This window comes from Plecotus auritus (assembly GCF_963455305.1).
Source record: "Plecotus auritus genome assembly, chromosome: 7".
In the NCBI taxonomy this organism is placed as follows: domain Eukaryota; kingdom Metazoa; phylum Chordata; class Mammalia; order Chiroptera; family Vespertilionidae; genus Plecotus; species Plecotus auritus.
The window spans coordinates 94,656,353-94,678,022 of record NC_137774.1 but is presented as its reverse complement, the minus strand read 5'-3'; the positions used below and the strand labels follow the sequence as shown (position 1 = coordinate 94,678,022).

Here is a 21,670-nt window from a genome sequence, read left to right as displayed (position 1 = left end):
CTGCGGCCAGAGTGAAGGCCTGGGTCCCGGGTGCTGGAGGAAAACCGGTGCCAGCAGCCAGGTGAAGGAAGGCCTATTGCACGAATCTTCGTGCAACGGGCCTCTAGTCTTTTATAAATAGCTTTTACTGGTAACTGGATTTTTTCATCTAGTCTTATAATCATTGTCTTTTTAAAATTTAATAAATATTTATTGTACAGTTTATTACAGTTGTTCCTCTTTTTTACCCCCATAGCTCCCCTCCACCTGGTTCCCACCCCACCCCATGCCCTTACCCCCCATCTCCCCACTGTCCTCATACATAGGTATAAGATTTTTGACTAATCTCTTCTCGTACCCCCCACACCCCCTTCCCCACAAGAATGTCAGTCCACTCCCTTTCTATGCCCCTGATTCTATTATATTCACCAGTTTATTCTGTTCATCAGATTTTTTATTCACTTGATTTTTAGATTCACTTGTTGATAGATATGTATTTGTTGTCACTTTGTTATTCATAATTTTTATCATTACCTTTTTCTTCTTCTTCCTCTTCTTAAAGAATACCCTTCAGCATTTCATGTAATACTGGTTTGGTGGTGATGAACTCCTTTAGCTTTTTCTTATCTGTGAAGCTCTTTATCTGCCCTTCAATTCTAAATGATAGCTTTGCTGGGTAGAGTAATCTTGGTTGTAGGTTCTTGCTATTCATCACTTTGAATATTTCTTGCCACTCCCGTCTGGCCTGCATAGTTTCTGTTGAGAAATCAGCTGACAGTCATGTGGGTGCTCCCTTGTAGGTAACTAACTGCTTTTCTCTTGCTGCTTTTAATATTCTCTGTCTTTTTCTCTTGGCATTTTAATTATGATGTGTCTTGGTGTGGTCCTCTCTGGATTCCTCTTGTTTGGGGTTCTCTGCACTTCCTGGACTTGTAAGTCTATTTCTTTCACCAGGTACGGGAAGTTTTCTGTCATTATTTCTTCAAATAGGTTTTCAATATCTTGCTCTCTTTCTTCTTCTGGCACCCCTATAATTCGGATATTGGTATGCTTGAGGTTTTCCCAGAGGCTCCTTACACCATCTTCATATTTTTGGATTCTTTTTTCTTTTTGCTTTTCCGGTTGGGTGTTTTTTGCTTCTTCATATTTCAAATCTTTCACTTTATTCTTGGGATCCTCTAGTCTGCTGTTGGATCTCTGTATATTATTCTTTATTTCAGTCAGTGTATGCTTAATTTCTGATAGGTCCTTTTTCATATCCTTGAGGGTCTCACTAAATTTCTCGGAGGTTTCTAGAAGATTCTTGAGTAACCTTATAACCATGGTTTTGAATTCTATATCCAGTATTTTGCTTTCCTCTATTTCTTTCACTTGTGACCTGTTTCTTTGTCTACACATTTTGGCTGCTTCCCTGAGTTGATAGAGTGGCTTTGTGTGCTAGGTGTCCTACAGGGCCCAGTGGCTCAGCCTCTCCAATTACCTGAGGTGGACACCCTTGGTGCACCCCTTTGTGGGCTGTGTGCACAGTCTTGTTGTAGTTGAGCCTTGATTGCTGTTGGTATCACTGGGAGGAATTTACCTCCAGGTCAATTGGCTGTGAGGACCAGCTGTGTCTACAATGGGAGAGCTGCTCTGCTGGAGACATCCTTATGGGGCAGGACTTGCTTCAGTGGGGCTTTGGTGCTCACGGAGTCTGCCCCTTGAGTGTGTAGCTTATGGATGTGAAGGGTTGTAATCTGGTGTGGTCTCACTTTGACCACTGGGTGCTCTGGCTCTTGGATCTCCAAGGAGAGAGGCCACCTAGCAGGAACTACAGAGATCTGCAGATTCCTCCTCTTTGTTTGGGGTTTGGAAGTGCCCAGATGAGGCCTAGCTGTGAAGCAATGCAGGCTACCACTGCAGGGCCTTAGGTTTTCTTTTGGATGCTTTGAAGCTCTCTGATCCAGCTGCAGTTTGTTAGGTTTTAGGTTGCAAGGGGAACAGGCCATTCATATGCAAATGCTGCTGCGCACAGCTTGGGTGGGGTTGTAAATTGGGAGGGGCAGGGTCTCAGGGAATCACCAGGGCAGAGCAAACAGCAATGGCTGCCAGTCCACCCTGCCCCAGCGAGGTCCCCTGGTCTCTGTGTCCCGCAGCCCTGTGCAGGAACAATGATCACTGTGAACACCTCTGAGAGAAAGCCACCCTCGCGTTCCTGCCTGATGCCAGATAGTCCAGTTTCTCCCCATATGAGTCTGGGTCCCCAGAGTCTCACCTGGAACTGGAGTTCAGAGCAATTGGGAGCCTGTTTGTCCCTCCCGATTGAAAAAAACAACAGCTCACCCAGTTGCCAGCCCATTACGTGCATCTCCGTACCTCCGCATTTCCACACCTCCTGCCAGTCTCAATGCGCTTTTTTCTTTCCTTCTAGTTGTAGAACTTCCAGTCAACCAGGTTTCCTGTGGTTCTGGATGATATTTGTTTTGTCTTTAATTGGAGTTTTGATGTGGTTGTGAGAGGCAGCAAGTACAGGTATTCACCTATGTTGCCATCTTGGTTGTTCTATAATCATTGTCTTTTAACTGGAGCATTTAGTTGACTTACATTTATTGTGACTACTGATATATTTGTATTTTTTCTGTCACTTTAATTTGTATTTTCAGTTCTTTTATCTTCCTCCCTACTCCCAAATCTCTTACTTGTTTTGGATTGATTGAATTTTATGTATATAGTTCTTATTACATTTCTAGCCTCTTTAGTTCTGAAGGCATATGGTCATTTTTACTTAAAAATAGGAATTAGAATGTTAAGCAAGCACACAATTATTTTTGACATTTTAAAATGCTTACTTAACAAAGTTGAAAGATAATCAACAGTTATTCTCTACATAAATAATAAAAGGACCCCCACAAGCTATATGCTATTTTGTCCAATGTTTTAATTTCTTCTTGTTTTTTTAAAAATCCATACGTTTGGTATTATTATTTTATGCATTTAATATTTGTTTTTTTTTAATTTAACCACATATTTACTAATTTCGTTGCTCATCAAAACTTCTTAGACCTTTTATCTAAGATCATTATCCTTCTGCTTGAAATACATTCTTTATTATGCTTTTTAATAATAGTGAATTATAGAAATACTCTCTCATATTTGGTTGCACATTAAATAATACATTATTTAAGAATGTATATGTTTGTAGTAAATACTATTATCATAAGTTTCATAATAAATGGTTCTGGAGGGGAGAAAAGATGAAGGTATCAGGAAGAGCCAGATTAGGGGCGGGGGTGGGGGGGAGGGAGACTTCAAAGATACTTAATGTTCTACCATATTTCATTAATTTTGACAAGCCAATTTTTTTAGGAATAAAAAAAGCACATAACTATAGATGCAGCACAAATTAAGAAAACATTTTGAATAATTTTATATCAATGAATTTTAAAACTTAGATAAAAATGGAGAGAAACCAAGATGGCGGCATAGTAAGCACCTAAACTGCTGCCTCGCATGACAATTTCAAAACTACAACTAAAAGACAGAACGGACACCATCCAGAACCACAGGAAAGCTGGCTGAGTGGAAATTCTACAACTAGAAGGAAAGAGAAAAGCTCACAGAGAATTGGAGGTACGGCAAAGGGTCTTTGTGTGCGCAGAGAGGAAGGGTGGCTGAGAGCCTGGCTGACTTTCTCTGGCGGAAGGGGGAAGGAAGCCCCCGACTGCACTGAACCCCAGTTCTGACTGCACTGAACCCCAGTCCCGGGTGAAACCCCGTGGACCCAGGCTCATGCAGGGGGAGTCTGGACTGTCAGGTAGAGAGAAAGGCACCTGGAGACTCGGAGACCCAGGGGAGACCCAGGGGAGCCCCGGCAGGCAGGGTTCTGGAGGCACGCGCCAGTGTGCACAAAGGCTGCGGAGGTTGCCACAGGCTTTCCCTAGCAGAAGGGAGTCCGAACCTCCTGACTGCACTGAACCCCAATTCTGACTGCACTGAATCCCAGTTCCAGGCGAGCCCCTGGGGACCCACGCTCTTACGGGGGGGAATCTGGACTCTCAGGCAGAGACTCGGGAGCCAGGGAAGGCAGAGGTCTGCAGGTGCGCGCATGCCAGTGCGCACAAAGGCTGCAGAGGTTGCCACAGGCTTTCCCTAGTGGGAGTCAGAAGCTCCTGACTGCACTGAGCCCCAGTTCTGACTGCACTGAACTCCAGTTCCAGGAGAGCCCCCGGGGACCCACGCTCTTGTGGGGGGAATCTGGACTCTCGGGCGGAGACTCGGGAGCCGGCAAAGGCAGAGGTCTGCAGGCGCACATGTGCGCAAGGGCAAGGCTGACTGGAAGCCAAGACTGTCTGCTTTGCCCTGAGACTCCACCCTATCCAAGCTGAGCACAGAGGCTATTGCAATTTGGCAAGTCTAATCCTATAATGCTGTCTCCAGCACCGAACTTCTCCCAGCGTAGACACAGCTGATCCTTACAGCCAACTGGCCTGGAGGTCAATTCCTCCCAGTGATACCAACAACAATCAAGACTTAACTACAACAAGGCTGTACACACAGTCCACAAAAGGGTGCACCAAAAGTGTCCACCTCAGGTTAACTGGGGAGGCTGACCCACTGGGCCATATAGGAAACCTAGCACACAAATCTACCCTACCAACTCAGGGAAGCAGTGAAAATGCGGCGTCAAAGAAACAGATCACAAACGAAAGAAATGGAGGCAAACAAACGACTGGATATAGAATTCAAAACCACGGTTATAAGGCTTTTCAAGAATATCCTAGAAAAGGCCGATAAATATAACGAGACCCTCGAAGATATGAAAAAGGACCAACTAGAAATTAAACATACACTGACTGAAATAAAAAATATTATACAGAGACCCAACAACAGACTAGAGGAACACAAGAATCAAGTCAAAGAATTGAAATACAAAGAAGCAAAAAACACTCAACCGAAAAAGCAAAAAGCAAAAAAAAAATCCAAAAAATTGAAGATAGTGTAAGAAGACTCTGGGACAACTTCAAGCGTACCAACATCTGAATTATGGGGGTGCCAGAAGAAGAGAGAGAGCAAGATACTGAAAACCTATTTGAAGAAATAATGACAGAAAACTTCCCCCACCTGCTGAAAGAAATAGACTTACAAGTCCAGGAAGTGCACAGAACCCCAAACAAAAGGAATCCAGAGAGGACCACACCAAGACACATCATAATTAAAATGCCAAGGGCAAAAGACAAAGAGAGAATATTAAAAGCAGCAAGAGAAAAACAGTTAATTACCTACAAGGGAGCACCCATACGATTGTCAGCTGATTTCTCAACAGAAACTATGCAGGCCAGACGGGAGTGGCAAGCAATTTTCTAAGTGATGAATAGCAAGAACCTACAACCAAGATTACTCTACCCAGCAAAGCTATCATTCAGAATTGAAGGGCAGATAAAGAGCTTCACAGATAAGAAAAAGCTAAAGGAGTTCATCACCACCAAACCAGTATTATATGAAATGCTGAAAGGTATTCTTTAAGAAGAGGGAGAAGAAAAAAGTAAAGATAAAAATTATGAACAACAAATACATATCTATCAACAAGTGAACCTAAAAATCAAGTGAATTAAAAGCCTGAGGAACAGAATAAGTTGGTGAATATAATAGAATCAGGGGCATAGAAAGGGAGTGGACTGATAATTCTCAGGGGGAAAGGGGTATGGGGGGATTCAGGAAGAGACTGGACAAAAATCATACACCCATGGATGAGGACAGTGGGGGGAGGTAAAGGCAGATGGTGGGGTGGGAACCGGGTGGAGGGGAGCTATGGGGGGGAAAAGGAGAAACAATTGTAATAATCTGAATAAAGATTTATTTTAAAAAAATAAAATAAAATAACAGTCTAAAAAAAAACCAAAAAACTTAGATAAAAATGTATAAATACATATAAATATGTTACTAAAATTGACTCAAGAAGAAATAAAATACCTGAATACTCCTGTATTTATAGTGTTTCCTGAAAAAAGGATTTGTATTGCTTCTGCCTGGGACACAGGTGCATAACTAGCCTAGGATCACAAGCAAAATACATAAATATTGTGAATACAGCTATGAATGCACATAACAACTAGCTTATATTTGTGAATTCTTGGTCCGCACAGGTAACTTTGAAGTTGCAGTTTCATATGACAGACTTTTATTAGATTCTCACCCTGGGCTTTTTCTGCTATTTTTTGTGCCCCAAAAGGCCAACAAAATGGAAAATCAGAGTCACCTGGGTTGAGTGTGTCTCTTCAAAGTGAAAGCTAATTGTGTGCTTGCTTAACACTCTAATTTCTATTTTTATTATGGTTTTGGCTTCTAAGAAAATTTTGCTCTGATGCCAGCTTGATGATGTATTTACAAAGACATTTTTCTCATTTAATCTTTATTGTTGAAAGTATTACACCTGTCCTCCTTTTCCCTCCGTTAACCTTTTCCAGCCCATTCCTGTTCTCCCTCCCATCTCCAGGCCCTCACCACCCCATAGTCTGTGTCCATGTGTTATGCATATACCAGTATACATACAAGTTCATTGGTTGACCTCTGACCACTCACCCTCCCCTGCCTTCCCTCTGAGGTTCAACAGTCTGTTCATGCTTCTATGACTCTGGGTCTATTTTTGATCATCAGTTTATTTGGTTCATTAAATTCCACATATGAGTGAGATCATGTGATACTTATCTTTCTCTGACTGGCTTATTTCGCTCAGCATAATACTCTCCAGGTCCATCCATGTTGTTGCAAATGGTAAGAGTTCTTTTTTATTGCCGGGTAGTATTCCATTGTGTAAATGAACCATAGTTGGTTTTTAAAAATTATTTATTTATTTATTTATTTATTTATTTTAATTTCTTTATTGATTAAGGTGTTACATATGTGTCCTTCTTCCCCCATTACCCTCCCACACCCCCGACTCATGCCCTCACCCCACTGTTGTCTGTGTCTATTGGTTAGGCCCATATGCATGCATACAAGTCCTTTGGTTGATCTCCCCCTCTTACCCCCACCCTCCCCTACCTTCCCTCCGAGGTTTGATGGTCTGATCGATGTTTCTCTGTCTCTGGAACGGTTTTTGCTCATCAGTTTATGTTGTTCATTATATTCCACAAATGAGTGAGATCATGTGATACTTATCTTTCTCTGACTGGCTTATTTCACTTAGCATAATGCTCTCCAGTTCCATTCATGTTGTTGCAAATGGTAGGAATTCCTTCTTTTTTAGCGCAGCGTAGTATTCCATTGTGTAGATGTACCACAGTTTTTTAATCCACTCATCTGCTGATGGGCACTTAGGCTGTTTCCAAATCTTAGCTATGGTAAATTGTGCTGCTATGAACATAGGGGTGCATATACTCTTTCTGATGAGTGTTTCAGGTTTCTTAGGATATATTCCTAGAAGTGGAATACTGTGTCAAATGGGAGCTCCATTTTTAATTTCTTGAGAAAACTCCATACTGTTTTCCACAGTGGCTGCACCAGTCTGCATTCCCTACAGCAGTGTTCTAGGGTTCTCTTTTCTCCACAACCTTGCCAACACTTGTTGTTGGTTGATTTGTTGATGATAGCCATTCTGACAGGTGTGAGGTGATATTTCATTGTCATTTGATTTGCATCTTTCAGATGATTAGTGACTTTGAGTATTTTTTCATATGTCTCTTGGCTTTCTGTATATTCACTTTGGAGAAATGTCTATTTAGGTTCTTTGCCCATTTTTTAAACTGGGTTGTTTGTCTTCCTTTTGTTAAGTTGTATGAGTTCCCTATATATTTTGGAAATTAACCCCTTATCAGATGTATCGTTGGCAAATATGTTCTCCCATGTAGTGGGATCTCTTGTTATTTTGATGATGGGTTTTTGTTTTTTTTTTCGTGCAGAAGCTTTTTATTTTCATGTAGCCCCATTTATTTTCCCCTTAGTTTCCATTGTCCTAGGAGATGTATCGGTAAACATATTGCTGTGAGAGATGTCTGAGATTGTGGTGCCTATGGTTTCTTCTAGGACTTCTATGGTTTCATGTCTTATATTTAAGTCTTTTATCTATTTTGAGTTTATTCTTGTGTAGGGTGTGAGTTGGTGATCTATACAAAGGCATTTTTGAAGAGATATTTTATTTAGACCTTTTGTTATTTTTAGTGGGAGTGTATCTAGTCTGCTATAAGGTTGAAAATAGTTGTCATTTATTTTCATGTTAACATTAATACAGTATTTACCATTCATTTAAGGTATCGCCACTTATTCTTATGAACATCAATTCTCTTTTTCCTTTCTTTTATTTTACTAAGGTTCTTGAGTTGGGCATCAAGAGGCCTGGATTTTATGTTTGAGCTTCTTCTCTTAAAACTTGTTCTCTCGTCTAATGGTTTGGCAACTGTTATTTCCAGCACTGGCCATGGGTCTGTGAGTTTATCCATCTGTTTGTATGCCTTGTCTTCTGGTGCATTCTGTTTCTCCTTCTGTCTCTATAATGCTCTATGTTGGAGGGGAGCCTTGGGGAGGGCAGAAAGAGTTCCATTAGTGGAGCGAATTTCTGACCTCTAGGGGATGAAGTATGATACCCTCTCTAATCTGAGCCAAACTTTTGCTGTTCCCTAGGTGTCATCTGCCTCTCTCAAGAAGCCTGCCATAGGTGCCATTTATTACACATTTCCCAGCGTATCAAGGAGACTCGAGAGAGCCCACACCTTGAGATTCTGGAGAGTTTTGGAGGAGGACTGAGCTCATTGCAAAAGGAGACCCTGCTGAAGGAAGAGACAGTTATCTAGTCCAGGAGAGTCTGTCCTCCACCCTTCATCAAGTTGTGTGAGAGAGCGTGTGTGGGTGGCACTCCCTTCTCTGCCAGTCTCTGCTACTTTTAATAAGCTTCTTGTATATCAAATTAATGCTCCACTTCCCTCTACAGTGATTCTATTTTGCTCATATTTGACTTTTTTTTGTATTTGAAATTTCTGAATTCTTCTGAGTCTCCTGAGTGATCTCTCTCCTTTCCTCCCTCCCTCCCTCCCTCTCTCCCTTTCTTTTTTCCAGTCTTTCTTTTTTTTCAGGTGTTTTCAATAAAAGGACTACTGTCTGTTAATCCATACCTCAATCCAGCCTGGAGGATAGGAGGGGAGGGAGTTATATTATAAAATGATTAAGTGAAATGATCTTTCATAAGACAAAAAATGAACAGAATGTAACCACTACAGGTGTCTGAGTTAGTTATATTAAAAAGAAAAGTGATTTCGCCATACTAAAGTGTGACTTGGTACAGAAAACCTTTCCTTCCTTTTTTTTTTTTATTCTTTAATCTTCACCAGAGGATATTTTTTTCCCATTGACTTTTTAGAGAGTGGAAGAGAGGGAGAGGAGAGGGAGAAAGAAGGAGAGAGGGAGGTGTGAGAGAGACACATTGATTGGTTGCCTCCTGCCTGGACCAAGGCCAGGAACGAATCTTCAAACCAGGTATGTGCCCTTGACCAGAATCAAACCCATGGCCCTTTGGTGCGTGGTCCGGTGCTCTACTACTGAGCCACACCGGCCAGGGCCAGAAAACTTTTCCTAAGTATGTGTTGGGAGGAAGGTTTGGGGTGGTTAAAGGTGAAAACATCCCCAGGATTGAATTCCAAGGTCTGGAAGCCTGAGCCTAATGAGTCTATGCCCCGGAGGAAAGCATAAAGCAATGTATTGGCATTCCATCCTTCCACTAGAGTCAGAAGCCTCCTGAGTGCACCTCTAACATGCCCCGTTCACATTCCTGATGGTGCTTACAGACTGGGGAGTGCTCAGCCTACCAGCTAGGATGGGAGTAACTGGGAAGTACAAATGCTTTGGGGTAATGGGGAGGCCAGAAAAGTGATCCTAAGTAACTGCCTCCCCACTTCTCTCTCAAAAGAACACACATGTGGAAAGCTCTTAGAACTTTAAGCAGTGTAGATTCAAAAACAAGTACAGGGAGCCATCTACGTCTTTCTGAAGAAATGTGATGGACATAGCTAGAGCCTGTTGTGACGGTTAGTGTTCATAAAAGGTTGACCTCGTGCAGTGCGCCTTGGGGTGCACAGAGGTATCAGAATCAGTTTCTGTTCCCTAGAGGCTTACACCCAAGCAGAGGAGCTAAGACATATACACCTGAAAAACAGCCACAAGGTGTTTTAATTATATTTTTTTAGTTTCTTATATTTCTCTCCAAAAGGTATCTTGGGAATTTCTTATAGGGATATGGTGACAGCCTAATTTCCAGTCGTCTCACTTATATTCCTAAAAAAAAAATCCATATAGGAACTATAATTATCAGTTAAACTAGGAATAGAGAAAATCTACAAACTAAAATATGTAATTGTGGCCCAAACCGCCCTACACCAACAAAACCAATATGGGAAGTCACAACTGGAAGAGTGGCATGGTGGGTACAGTGGGGTGGGTCAGACAATATATAGGGGTTGTAGTGGTGGCAAATTCCAAAACTCACTAGCAAATACTAACCTTCAGATGTCTGAGAAGGACCCACTTTGAGAGGGAATGGCTACAAATAGGACAGAGGAGAAACATGGGACATGTGTGTTAGGGAGGCAGAGAAGGCATGGAATGTGCATGGGAGTCTATAAAGGGAACGTTTTAAGAAGCACCACTTGCAAAAGAGAGGAGACCACCTTGGAAGGCAAATGACAGTATCCTTTGATAGCAATGACTGATGAAGAATAGAAGGAAGGAAATGAATGATAGTACACGCCACCCCTTTGAACTGTTAGGATATAAGAACCAGAGGAATCCTGGCGACATGGGAACTATATATTAAAGAAAGTATCCCTCAATGTAACAATGGAAAAAAAAGCCTTCATACTGAGAAACTGGGAACGTTCTGCTACCTGACTCTCTTTTCTCAGTATCCATCTGCAAATAGCTGATCCAGAAAAATCAAACTCATTCAAATAAAAGAGTAAAACAGCAGTATCAATACAACAGTATTACAGGAAAAAGCAGAAAGAGAAGCAAAAGTCTGGCTATGAAGAAAACTCACCAGAAAAGTGTTACCACAAAGTAGAGGAAAATTAAATCCAGCACCAGGGCACGCGAAATAAACACGCGTTGACTCACTGGGCTTACTGTAAAGCCTAGACCGAGAGGGAGGCGCAGTGCCCGGTGTAAGTCTGGAAAGCCCTCCCCACAGAGGGGAAACAGGTGAAAAGGCATGGAGGCGCAAAGGGGCCTGGCGACCGAGAGCCCCGAGGAAACCAGTTAGCCCGGGAAAGTGCCCCTCACGGTCCCACGCGCCCCAGAACGGTCCCCGGGGATGAGCGACCAACGAGTCGCCCCGACCTCCGAGAGTCCTAGAGAGGAAACGGAAGAGACCCTCCCCTTACGCACCTGTCTGACAGCGTTCGCCTACTTCCGGTCCTCGGAGGGCACTGGGGAACTTGGCGCGGTTGCGGGGCCTTGGGTGAGAGTCGGGTTGGGGCCGCGAGGCACGTTGGTGTTCGGGGCGACGGGTCCGTGCTGTGGTGCAGGTCGGGGACGGCGGCGGGGCTGACATTGCGGGAGGCGCGTCTCCTCGGAGCTGCCTACTGCGCACCTAGGCCTGGCGGGCCGGGATCCTGGCGGCGGGGGTGGAGTGACGCCCGCGGTTGGCTCAGGTAGGAGGGATGCTGATCCCGCCCGGCCAGGGTTGGCCTACGTTGTCCACGTACTGGAGACCTTGCACCAAAGCAGAACTCTCTGAAACGTGAAAGTAGTTATTGTAGAGCAACACGTAGGATAACGAATAGTTATGGGGCGCCTACTATTTGTCAGGTGTCAGGAATAAAAGATGAGTGAGGACTTGCCTTCTGGGAATCTGGTAGACAGAGACACGTTGGTAAACATTTGCGCTATAGTGGGATGAATGCAATAGCTAGAAAGTCATGAAAGAGCAAGCTCAATAGATGCAGGAGAGAAAATGAATAGACTGAAAATGTAAAATAGATTTAAGAAGAGTAAGTAAATATATAAACACCTAATGGGATATTTAAGCAGAAGCGTCGGATTTGCCTCCTACCAATGGCTCATTCTTTGCTCCATTTAGAGTGATCTTCCCTCCCTCTAAAAGCCGAGCCCCTTACCTGCTTTGGAGTTCTAGGTCCATTTCCCCAGCCTAAGTCACTCCCTCTGCCCCACAGTGGAATTAAACAGTACTCATTCTCCAGTGTAGTACAAGCCTCCTTTTTCTCATGAGTACTTGATCCTACATTTACCTTTATCTTTTTGGCTTCCCATGTTTCTCATCTAAACCATGTATTTTGGGATGCTGACCTTGGCCAGCCATCTCACCTCTTACATCTTCAGTTTATGCATCTTGAAAAGTAGGGGAAGTAGTACTCACTATACAGAATTGTAAGTATTAAATGAGGGTATGTGTTCACATGCTTTCTAAATGGTAAAGCCTACACAAATTAGAACTCTTTCAATCAATTATGATAATGGTATATATGTTGCTCTGTTGTCTTTAGGTTGAGCACACATCCAGGCCACCAACCAGTAAATCTATTGGGTTTATCTCCAAAATATGTCTTTGTCTGCTTCTTTGCCGCCATCCTGATCGAAGTCCTGTCATCTGCTTGGACCACAGTAAGTGCTGCTGCCCTCCTTTTCCTCTCTGTTCTTGATACATTGCAGGCAAAAATGACCTTTGTAGAACATGTAGCTCCCTACTAAAACAAGAAATAAGAGTAAAGCCCTTAATTCTTTTAAAAAAAATATTTTATTGATTTTAGAGAAGAAGGGAGAGGGAGAGAGATATAGAAACATCAATAACGAGAGAGAATCATCGATCGGCTGCCTCCTGCATGCCTCCTGCTGGGGATCCAGCCCACAATCCAGGCATGTGCCCTTGACCGGAATCAAACCCAGGACCCTTCAGTCCGCAGGCTGACGCTCTGTCCACTGAGCCAAACCAGCTAGGGCAAGCCCTTAATTCTTACTGTTCCCAAGGACCTGGGTAATTTTGGTTTCTGCATACCTCTGCTTCTACTTGTGTAGCTCTGACCATGACCTACTCTGCTGAAGCCACACTGCACTTTGGCTTGTTATCTGACATGCAGAGTAATTTTTATTCTCAAAGCTTTTGCCTGGAATGCTCTTTGAATGACTGGCTCATTCTCATCCTTCAGGTCTCAGCCTTAGTGTCATCTCTTCAGAAAAGCCTTCTTGAAATTGTCCCCTATTAACAGAAAACCCTACTTATTTCCTTTCTAGAACTTTTCCCAACAGACAGCTGGATGGACTGGTCTGTGTCTCATTTGTGGTCGTTGTCAAGGATAAGCATCTTGTCTGTCTTGTTTTCTATTGTATTTCTAGTTTCTGTGGGTCTGGCATATATATGTGTTGAATGTTTATGTCCTTTAGTTTTGGAAGAGTGAGCCCAGGTGACTGACCTAATTATCATCCATCTTATATTATTATCTGATTAGAATGTTAGCTCCCTAATGGGATCCTGAGGTACTTGTGGGTAAAAGCTAAACCCTATACATTTCACATTCTCAGCTCATTCTAGGTGGTTGGCAAATAACTGAACTGAATTCACATGATTTTCAAGACTATGTTCAGTCTCTTGAAAATGTCTCCTAAAACAGCCCTAACTGGTTTGACTCAGTGTATAGAGCGTCTGCCTGCGGACTGAAAGGTCCCAGGTTCGATTCCTGTCAAGGGCATGTACCTTGTTTGCGGGCATATCCCCAGTAGGGGGTGTGCAAGAGGCAGCTGATCAATGTTTCTCTCTCATTGATGTTTCTAACTCTCTGTCCCTCTCTCTTCCACTCTGTAAAAAACGCAATAAAAAAAAAAAAAAAGAAGAAAATGTCTTCACCAGTTGGCGACCGCTGTCCTAGAAGGTCATTGCCATGTTCTCCAGTAGAATATTCATTGATGTAGAGACAATTGGGATGGACTGATCCATGTCTCATTTGTGGTCATTGTCTGTCTTCCCAACAGACCCTCAGCTTCCTGGATGAGAGTGTGAAGATGCTTAAAGAGCGTCCAGGGATGGCAGAAGTCCCTCAGCAGCAGATGGGTGTTCCTGTGGTAAAATTGGAGAAAGAGTTGCCATGGGGCAGGGGAAGGGAGGATCCTAGTCCTGAGACTTTTCGGCTGAGGTTTCGGCAGTTCCGCTACCAGGAGGCAACTGGTCCCCAGGAAGCCCTCAGGAAACTCCAGGAGCTCTGTCGCCAGTGGCTGAGGCCTGAGCTGCACACCAAGGAGCAGATCCTGGAGCTGCTGGTGCTGGAGCAGTTCCTGACCATCCTGCCCCGGGAGTTCTATGCCTGGATTCGGGAGCATGGCCCAGAGAATGGCAAGGCCCTAGTGGCCATGGTGGAGGACTTCACAGAGAGAGCACTGGAGGCCAAGGCGGTGGGTGAGAAGGGTGTCTTGGGTCTGGTTTTGTTGGTGTGGTGAGGGGAGATTTAAAGATTTGGAAGGTTTGTGGAAGCGTGGGAGTAGATGAGATGCAGAATCTTTCTCTGTTCCTGTAGTCCCAGATGTACTTTTTTGGGGGGTGAAGGGGTAGCAGTGGAGTTTACAGCAAGCCATTCCCAGGGATTCTTTTTTGGTCATCAGGGCAGAAAGCTGACCAGATGTTCCTTGTGAGCCTCAGACTCAAAAAAGGCACTAGTGGTGGATTCCAAGGTTCCTCGACCCATTCCTCTTTAGGCAGAGCTGATGTGGGAATGCAGGGAAGTCCACTTGGTGAATATTCTTTTTTTTTTTAAATTTTTTTTAAAATACATCACTTGTGTTTTTTATTTTTGTGTGTATGTTTTGTTTTCATCCTCACCTGAGGATATTTTTCCATTGATTTCAAGAGAGATTGAAAGAGGGAAAGACAGAGAGAAACATCGATGTGAGAGAAACACATCAATTGGTTGCCTCCTGCATGAGCCCTGACCAGGGTCGGCCGGGGAGGAGCCTGCAACCGAAGTACATGCCCCTAACCAGAATCAAACTCAGGACCCTCTGGTCTGCAGGCCAACGCTCCATCTACTGAGTCAAACCAGCTAGGGCTTGGTGAATATTCTTACTGAGAAGAGTTGTCTGTAATGGTGCTGTTCCACATCTGGGACGTTGGCTCAGATGACTCACATAGATATTCTGTGGTGGTGTTCTGGTGACACCAAGTAACTGCACTGCAGGTGCTTCCTTGAGACTCTGGTCATGTCTCTGTCACTCTCTAATACAGCTACCTGATTTTTGGGAAAAAAGAGAGTGACTTTTTCTCACTAGCTAATTTAAAACAAAATATTTTTTATTGATTTCAGAGAGGAAGGGGAGGAGAGAGATAGAAACATCAATGATGAGAATCATTGACCGGCTGCCTCCTGCATGTCCCACAACGGGAATCGAGCCCACAACCCAGGCATGTGCCCCCACCGGGAATCGAACTGTGACCTCCTGGTCCATAGGTCGATGCTCAACCACAGCCACGCCGGCTGGGCTCACTAGCTCATTTGTTGCAGAGTTTAGGCTTTGTATTTTTTTACTTTCATCATCTGCAACTGGGGAATTTTTTTTTTTTTTTCTAGTAGTGAGACAATATTTTGGCTCTCTGTGATGTTATTCATGGTAGAATTTGACCTATATTGAGGCAGACAGAAGGGACCCTTGTAAAATGTCATGGATACATAAAAGTTGCTTAGAGCTTGAGAAAGGAGTTTAGCTTCCTTTTCACCTTCTCACTGATGTCCTGGTGAAGAGCTGAGCCACCTTGTCCCTTTCCCGTGCAGCTGGAATGATTCTTTTATTGGCTCTCTTTTTAGGTTTTATTCAACTCCTTTCATAACAAGGCCTCATTCTAAATAGGTTTTGGGGCCTGTTCTTAGGTTCCATGCCACGTGCAGGGAGAGCAGGAGACAGCACTTTGCAGAAGCCCTTGGGAAGCAGGTGTCCACCTGGGACCAGTGGAGGTCAAGCCTGAGTGGGGGATGCCCCATGGGGAAGGTGTTCAAGGCCTAGACCAAGGCACCGAGGAGCAGCTCAATCAGGACCCTGGTGCTGGGACACAGGCCTTCCAGGAGCCGGGTAAGACGCAAACAGGAAGGAAGTAAGGGCACAGGAAATGGTGCTTTGTGCCCTCTCCCTCCCCCTTTCCTTTACAAACCCAACACTTGATAAACTACGTGCAAGATGTAATTCTGAGTTTTTCTGGCTACTTCCTTGACTTCAGTAGGAGAGAGATGAAGTGAAATACCTTCACTCTTCGATTTTATCAGGCAGTATCTCTTGTCATTTGTCTCCTTTCCCTCACATCCTTTCTAGAAACCGTCAGGAAATAAGCAGATGACATGTAGAGATACTTTTAAGTTAGCAGACTAGCCACATCCCTAAAAGTAATGTGTGACTTTATTGTATTACTGAATCTCAAAGGGAATTATTTCCAGCATAGGGAGCACCCATTGTCCTGAAGGGACAGAGTATATTGCATTGGGACCATTTTCTCAGCTGAGAACAGGATAGGGTACACCCAGACCTCTATCTGTCTGGAGTCTTTGGGTCCTGGGGTTCTGTGAATCAGCAGTGGACACTTTGAATGAGCTAACTGTAAGATAGCACTAATCCTGCTCATGTTTTTTCTATCTGCTCAGCTGTTCCAATTCTTCAGGCTGGTCCTGGCCTCCCCACAGTGAACACTAGAGACCAAGAGATGGCAGTTGGGTTCCTCACAGCTGGGTCCCAGGTGAGCTGTGTCTCTGCCTTTCCAGTGATCATGATGTAGCTTTGAATGAGGTTCACTTTCCCCAGGATTTCTCTGCACAACCGACCTCCGACCACGAAGTGGAATTATTCTTCCTTGTCCTGACGCGCTTTGTTCTCTCCACTTCACCATCCTCAGTTGTTAATGTGAACTGAGCCTGTGCCTTATGGTCCAGGCATAAGGCCCAATTCACTTGTTTGATTACTCTCTGAGTTGTCTTAATTGACCCATTATTACTCTTTTAATAGTGAGGAGGAAAGCATTGTTGATAGAAACCCATAGGCCTGATCTAGGCTGTGGTAGTTGGTCAGGAGATCAGTAACCCTATGTGGATACTTTGCTGCTGTTCTTCCCCTGGACCTCCCCACCCCCCAAGTCAGCAGGAGTGTAGCTGACTGAGGGTTGGGGCCTCTCATGAGTGCTGAGCAGAGTGGTCTGTCTGGCCCCTACGTAAGACCAAAACCAGGAATTTTGTTCTTGTTTGCACTTCTTAGCCTGCTGTTAGTCGGGGTAACTAGAGCAAAGGTGGGCACTCTTGCCACAGTGTAAGTCTCTTCCATGAGATTGCCAGGGAGGTGGGATTTCCAGTGTGGCACCTTTCTGAAAGGGACAATGAGTCTTAAAGTGAGGAGTTCATTGTAGAAGGGAAAATGTCATTTGGCAAAAAAAAAAGAAGTGAGTCAAGTCTGATCTAGCTAAAGCAGAATTGGGCAAGATTTGATGCCTGTGTCATTTCCTATTCCTGTTTTCTATGGACAGGGTTTGGAGAAAATACAGAATGACAGCAGTGTGTTTTAATTTGGTCAGACCCTCTTTGTCTACCATAATAGTTCTTTATGGTATCATGAATGGCAATGCATTTATTTTAACAAGGCATTATTAAGACAGGGCTTGCCTAATGTTTACTTATTTCTGAGGGAAAATTAGTTTGAGCTGAAGGGGTAAATAGCAGCTCTCGGGCTCGATCAAGTTTGATGATTGAGTGGAGGAGATTGGAAAGTAGAAATTGGATACTGTGTTTAGTGGGTAAAAACTAAGCATCTGCAGCAGAAACTCTAAAATGGCTCAAACAAGTCCATTATTCTGTCATTAAACTGTCTAAAGGCAGGTACTTCTGCTCCTAAAGCCAGCTAGGGACACTGGTTCCTTCCATCTTCTTGCTCTTTTCTTTCCTAGAGTTTTGGCCCTTGTGGTCTCTGCTTTTGGTTTGCTCCTACTTCGGGATCATTTCTTTACCCACAGTAGTGTCCTGTTGTTTCAGGGCTTGGGACCATTTAAAGATATGGCTCTGCCCTTCCCAGAGGAAGAGTGGAGGCATGTGACCCCAGCCCAGATAGACTGCTTTGGGGAATATGTGGAACCACAGGACTGTTCAGGTAAGACTGTTTCCATCCCACAGGTAAGAAACAGGCATTTTGGAAGCTATAACCTTGCCCCAGATTTCAGAATCTGGTGCTACTGACAAAGGAAGGGGGTTTCATGCAGATGAATAAACAGGACCAGAGAAAGAACATGGACCAAGGGTGTGAGAACTGGCTAGGCGCATTCCTGTGTCAGGAGAGGAGCAGGCAAGGGCAAGAAAACACAAGGTAGTTCTGTTTGTGATGAGACAGGTTGGTCATTAGGATCCTCTGAGCATCTAATCTGTGTCCATCATTGAAGGGTACTGAGGGCTTTAGATCAAGAGAAAAGCAGCAAAAGATGGGTCCTCTGATCTCGTTCATTCAGCACATATTTATTGAGTGCCCCCTGTGTAGGTCCTACATTAGTAGCTTTGTGTTGGAGAGAACTGATATACCTGAAACCTTCAGAGCATGTAGAGTATCTAGAGGAGGGCATGAGAAAGCATGGTAGGATTTTAGAGATAGGAGGTGTTGGAGTGGACCTGTGTCACTGACAAGCAGAGCCTCCATTTGGCTTCTCTCGTGTGGTGGCTGGGTTTTACCTGAGGTGAGAGCGGGGAGAACTTGGTCATCATGAACATGAAAGGAGCTCATAGGAGGTGGAGTAGCAGGAGGGAAGAGTTAGCAGGGTAAAGGCCCTGCTGGGGAAGCCAGCAGAGGGTACTGCAGGGGCTTGGGAACTTGCAAGTGAAGAATAGTGTGGAAAATCACTGGGCTGAATGGGGAGTACAGTGGGGACAGGAAAAGAAATGTGGTTGGCCTTTCCTTTGTTTTGTCTAATTCTCTTTCTCCCCCTTTAGAACACTGTTTCTTGGCATTAGGAGATAATAAATGTAAACATTTGGCAAGCATGGTAATGTTAGATATTCTTATTAGTTGTATAACTATTATTAAGTAATTACTTTATGAGTCATTAAGTATTCATTCATTTATTCACCCAAAAATCTTTATTTGGCATTTACTATGTGGCCAACACTCAAGTAGTCACAATGAAGAGTTAAAAATGAAGGTGCTTGCCTCTGTGATCTTAACAGTCCTATGAAGACCCCAAGTACCTGTAATAATACTCTATGGAGTAGTGGAAGGGGCACTAGAGGAAGGGGCTCAAGAGAACTGTGTCCAGTACAAGGTTGTTACACCATGAGAAAGAGATGTAAGATTACTTGATGGTGGAGGATGTGGAAACCCTCAGATAACTGCCCAGTGCAAGGCCTTGTGCAGCATGTCTCAAATGGAGGTACCATCATTCTAGTGTCTTACTTCCTGCTAGGAATGTACCTCTGCGAGTGATGTGACTATGTGGGGGAAGGATTCTGCCCTTGTGTTCCCAGAGGGTTTTTACTGGCCATTTCTGACTGTATGTTTGTCCTCTTATCCACTCATTGTTTCAGAACAACCCAAACGCTTCCCTAAGCATTTATGTTGAGGCTGGGTGAGATGAAGTTCTGTTTCCCGGGCATACCATCTACTAGCCATCTCAACCTTCAGGTCTTCCTGAGATTCATTCCAAGTAGTTACAGCTCTTGCATTGACAGCTTTGTACGATCAGGCCTGAGAAAATAAACATAAGGCCCTGGCTGGGTAGCTGAGTTGGTTAGAGTGTCTTCCCATACATTAAGCTTGCAGATTTGATTCCTGGTATCAATGCATAAATAAGTGGAACAACAAATCCGATTTTTCTCTGGGTCATGTATTGCATTTAGTTTTAATTTTACTATTTAGAACACCTCAAAATTGGGGACTATCCAAATGAACATCAGTGAAACTAAGAAATAGGTTGGAATATATTCTTACACTGTAATACTATACACCAGTGAAAAAGGATGTAGTGTAACTACAGCTACAAACCATGATATGGGTAAATCTCACAAGAATAATACTGTTGAGCAGAAGCCAGAAATAACGTGTAAATCAATTACGTAGAGTTTAAGAACAGGCTAATGTACTTTATGGTGATAAAAGTCTGAATAGCATGTACCCTGAGGGCAGGATATAGTCACTGAAGGGGATGGAAAAGGAATTTCTGAGGGCTGGTAATATTTGTTGAACTGGATGCTGTTTACAGGATTGTGTTCATTATGAAAATTCTTTGAGTGCTACATTTATGTTTTGTATACTTTAACTTTCTTGAAAAGTTTATGAAACAAAAGAATACATCAGAGGTGATAGCTGTGTTCTTCATATTTTTATCAAATCAGGACGTATGTAATTTCTGTGTTGTTTTTGTAAAAAGTGTATTTTTTTATTGATTTCAGAGTGGAAGGGAGAGATATAAGAGAGAAACATCAATGATGAGAGAGAATCATCTATTGGCTGCCTCCTGCATGCCCCTTAACTGGGGATTGAGCCAACAATCCGGGCATGTGCCCTGACTGGGAATCGATCTGTGACCTTCTGGTTTGTAGGTTGGCGTTCAACCACTGAGCCAGATCGGCTGGGCAATTTCTATTTTGTTTTTTTTTTTTTTAAATCTTCTAATGATCGTGTCTAAAAGGATCTTTTTCCCATTTAAGCACCACTTGTCATTTCTCTCTTGGCTTCTTTGCTTCCTATTACTTTTTCTCATCTTTTATCTCTTCCCCTTCCTCTGTTCTTCTATAAACAATTGTTTTGTTAATTTAGAGAGAGTGTAAAAGGGATCAGAGGAAGGACTTCTAGAATGGGCAAGGCATTTCAGTAGCATTCATAGGCATTTCAGTCTTACTAAAGATGTTATGGGAGAGGTGGTCTGGTATAAGAATGTCAATGACAAACTGGGTTCATTTGTTCTTCCAGCAGTCATTAAGCACCTTTCCTGAGTTAGTCCCTGTGCCAGGCTTCTAGGAAACCCAGACTAATAAAATAAGACCAGGCAGAGAGAGAAGTGTGAGGAGGGAGGAGAGTGGAGCAGGTGAATGGAGGATATGGAGAACTGCAAGTAGCTCACCATTACTGGAATAGGTTTATAATCATTGAGGAAGGCAAACGTTTGGATGAATATAAAGTAGCATTTACAGTGAGGTCATATATAAGTAAGTGCAGAATAAACAAAGTGCTAATTGAATAGATATGTGCTGAAGAGACCCACGGTGAGAGAATAACCAGGGTGTGTTTTTTGAGAGGAAATCGTTGAATTAGATTTTGAAGGAAATAAAAAAATGTGAATTAGAAAGTTAAGTGAGAAGACATTAAAATTTGGTCGACTACTCTGTAAAAAGGCATGGAACCTGTCTTAGTTCAGGCTGCTACACCAGAATACTAAAGACTGGGTGAGATGCGTGGATAAAAAAGCTTTGGTACATTTATACCATGGAATACTATGCAGCAGTGAAAAAGAAGAATCTCTTACCCTTTGAGACAGCATGGAGGGACCTGGAGAGTATCATGCCAAGTGAAATAAGTCAGTCAGAGAAAGACAAGTATCATATGACCTCACTCATATGTAGATCCAGAGACATGGAAGCATGGAACAGAGTGCAAAATCTTGGATGGAAGGTGGGTAGCGGGGAGGAGAGATGGGGGGAGGGAGGAGGTAATCAACCAAGGACCTTGCATGCCCATAGACACAGACAATGAGGTGGTGAGGGCCTGGGGTGGGGGGGGGGCTGGA

At 43.4% G+C, this 21,670-nt stretch overlaps 2 protein-coding genes across 6 annotated transcripts in view; both read left to right on the top strand.

Moving 5' to 3' along the window:
• Positions 1-9,230, top strand: part of ZNF655 (zinc finger protein 655) — a 41,720-nt gene extending 32,490 nt beyond the window's left edge. The window contains exon 4 of one of the 2 annotated variants that reach the window (XM_080680312.1): positions 8,575-9,230. In XM_080680312.1, coding sequence (XP_080536438.1) covers positions 8,575-8,744 — 170 coding nt within the window. In that variant the 3' untranslated portion in view covers positions 8,745-9,230. The remainder of the gene's footprint in view (positions 1-8,574) is intronic. The other variant, XM_080680313.1, reaches the window with a different exon arrangement.
• A 1,899-nt stretch (positions 9,231-11,129) lies between these two features.
• Positions 11,130-21,670, top strand: part of ZSCAN25 (zinc finger and SCAN domain containing 25) — a 70,468-nt gene continuing 59,927 nt past the window's right edge. The window contains exons 1-6 of one of the 4 annotated variants that reach the window (XM_080680315.1): positions 11,130-11,398; positions 12,444-12,561; positions 13,924-14,340; positions 15,807-16,005; positions 16,569-16,660; positions 17,940-18,054. In XM_080680315.1, the coding sequence (XP_080536441.1) occupies positions 13,954-14,340; positions 15,807-16,005; positions 16,569-16,660; positions 17,940-18,054 (793 nt within the window). In that variant the 5' untranslated portion in view covers positions 11,130-11,398; positions 12,444-12,561; positions 13,924-13,953. Of the gene's footprint in view, positions 11,592-12,443; positions 12,562-13,923; positions 14,341-15,806; positions 16,006-16,568; positions 16,661-17,923; positions 18,055-21,670 lie in introns of all 4 variants that reach the window. The other 3 variants (XR_013961215.1, XM_080680316.1, XR_013961216.1) reach the window with 3 other exon arrangements.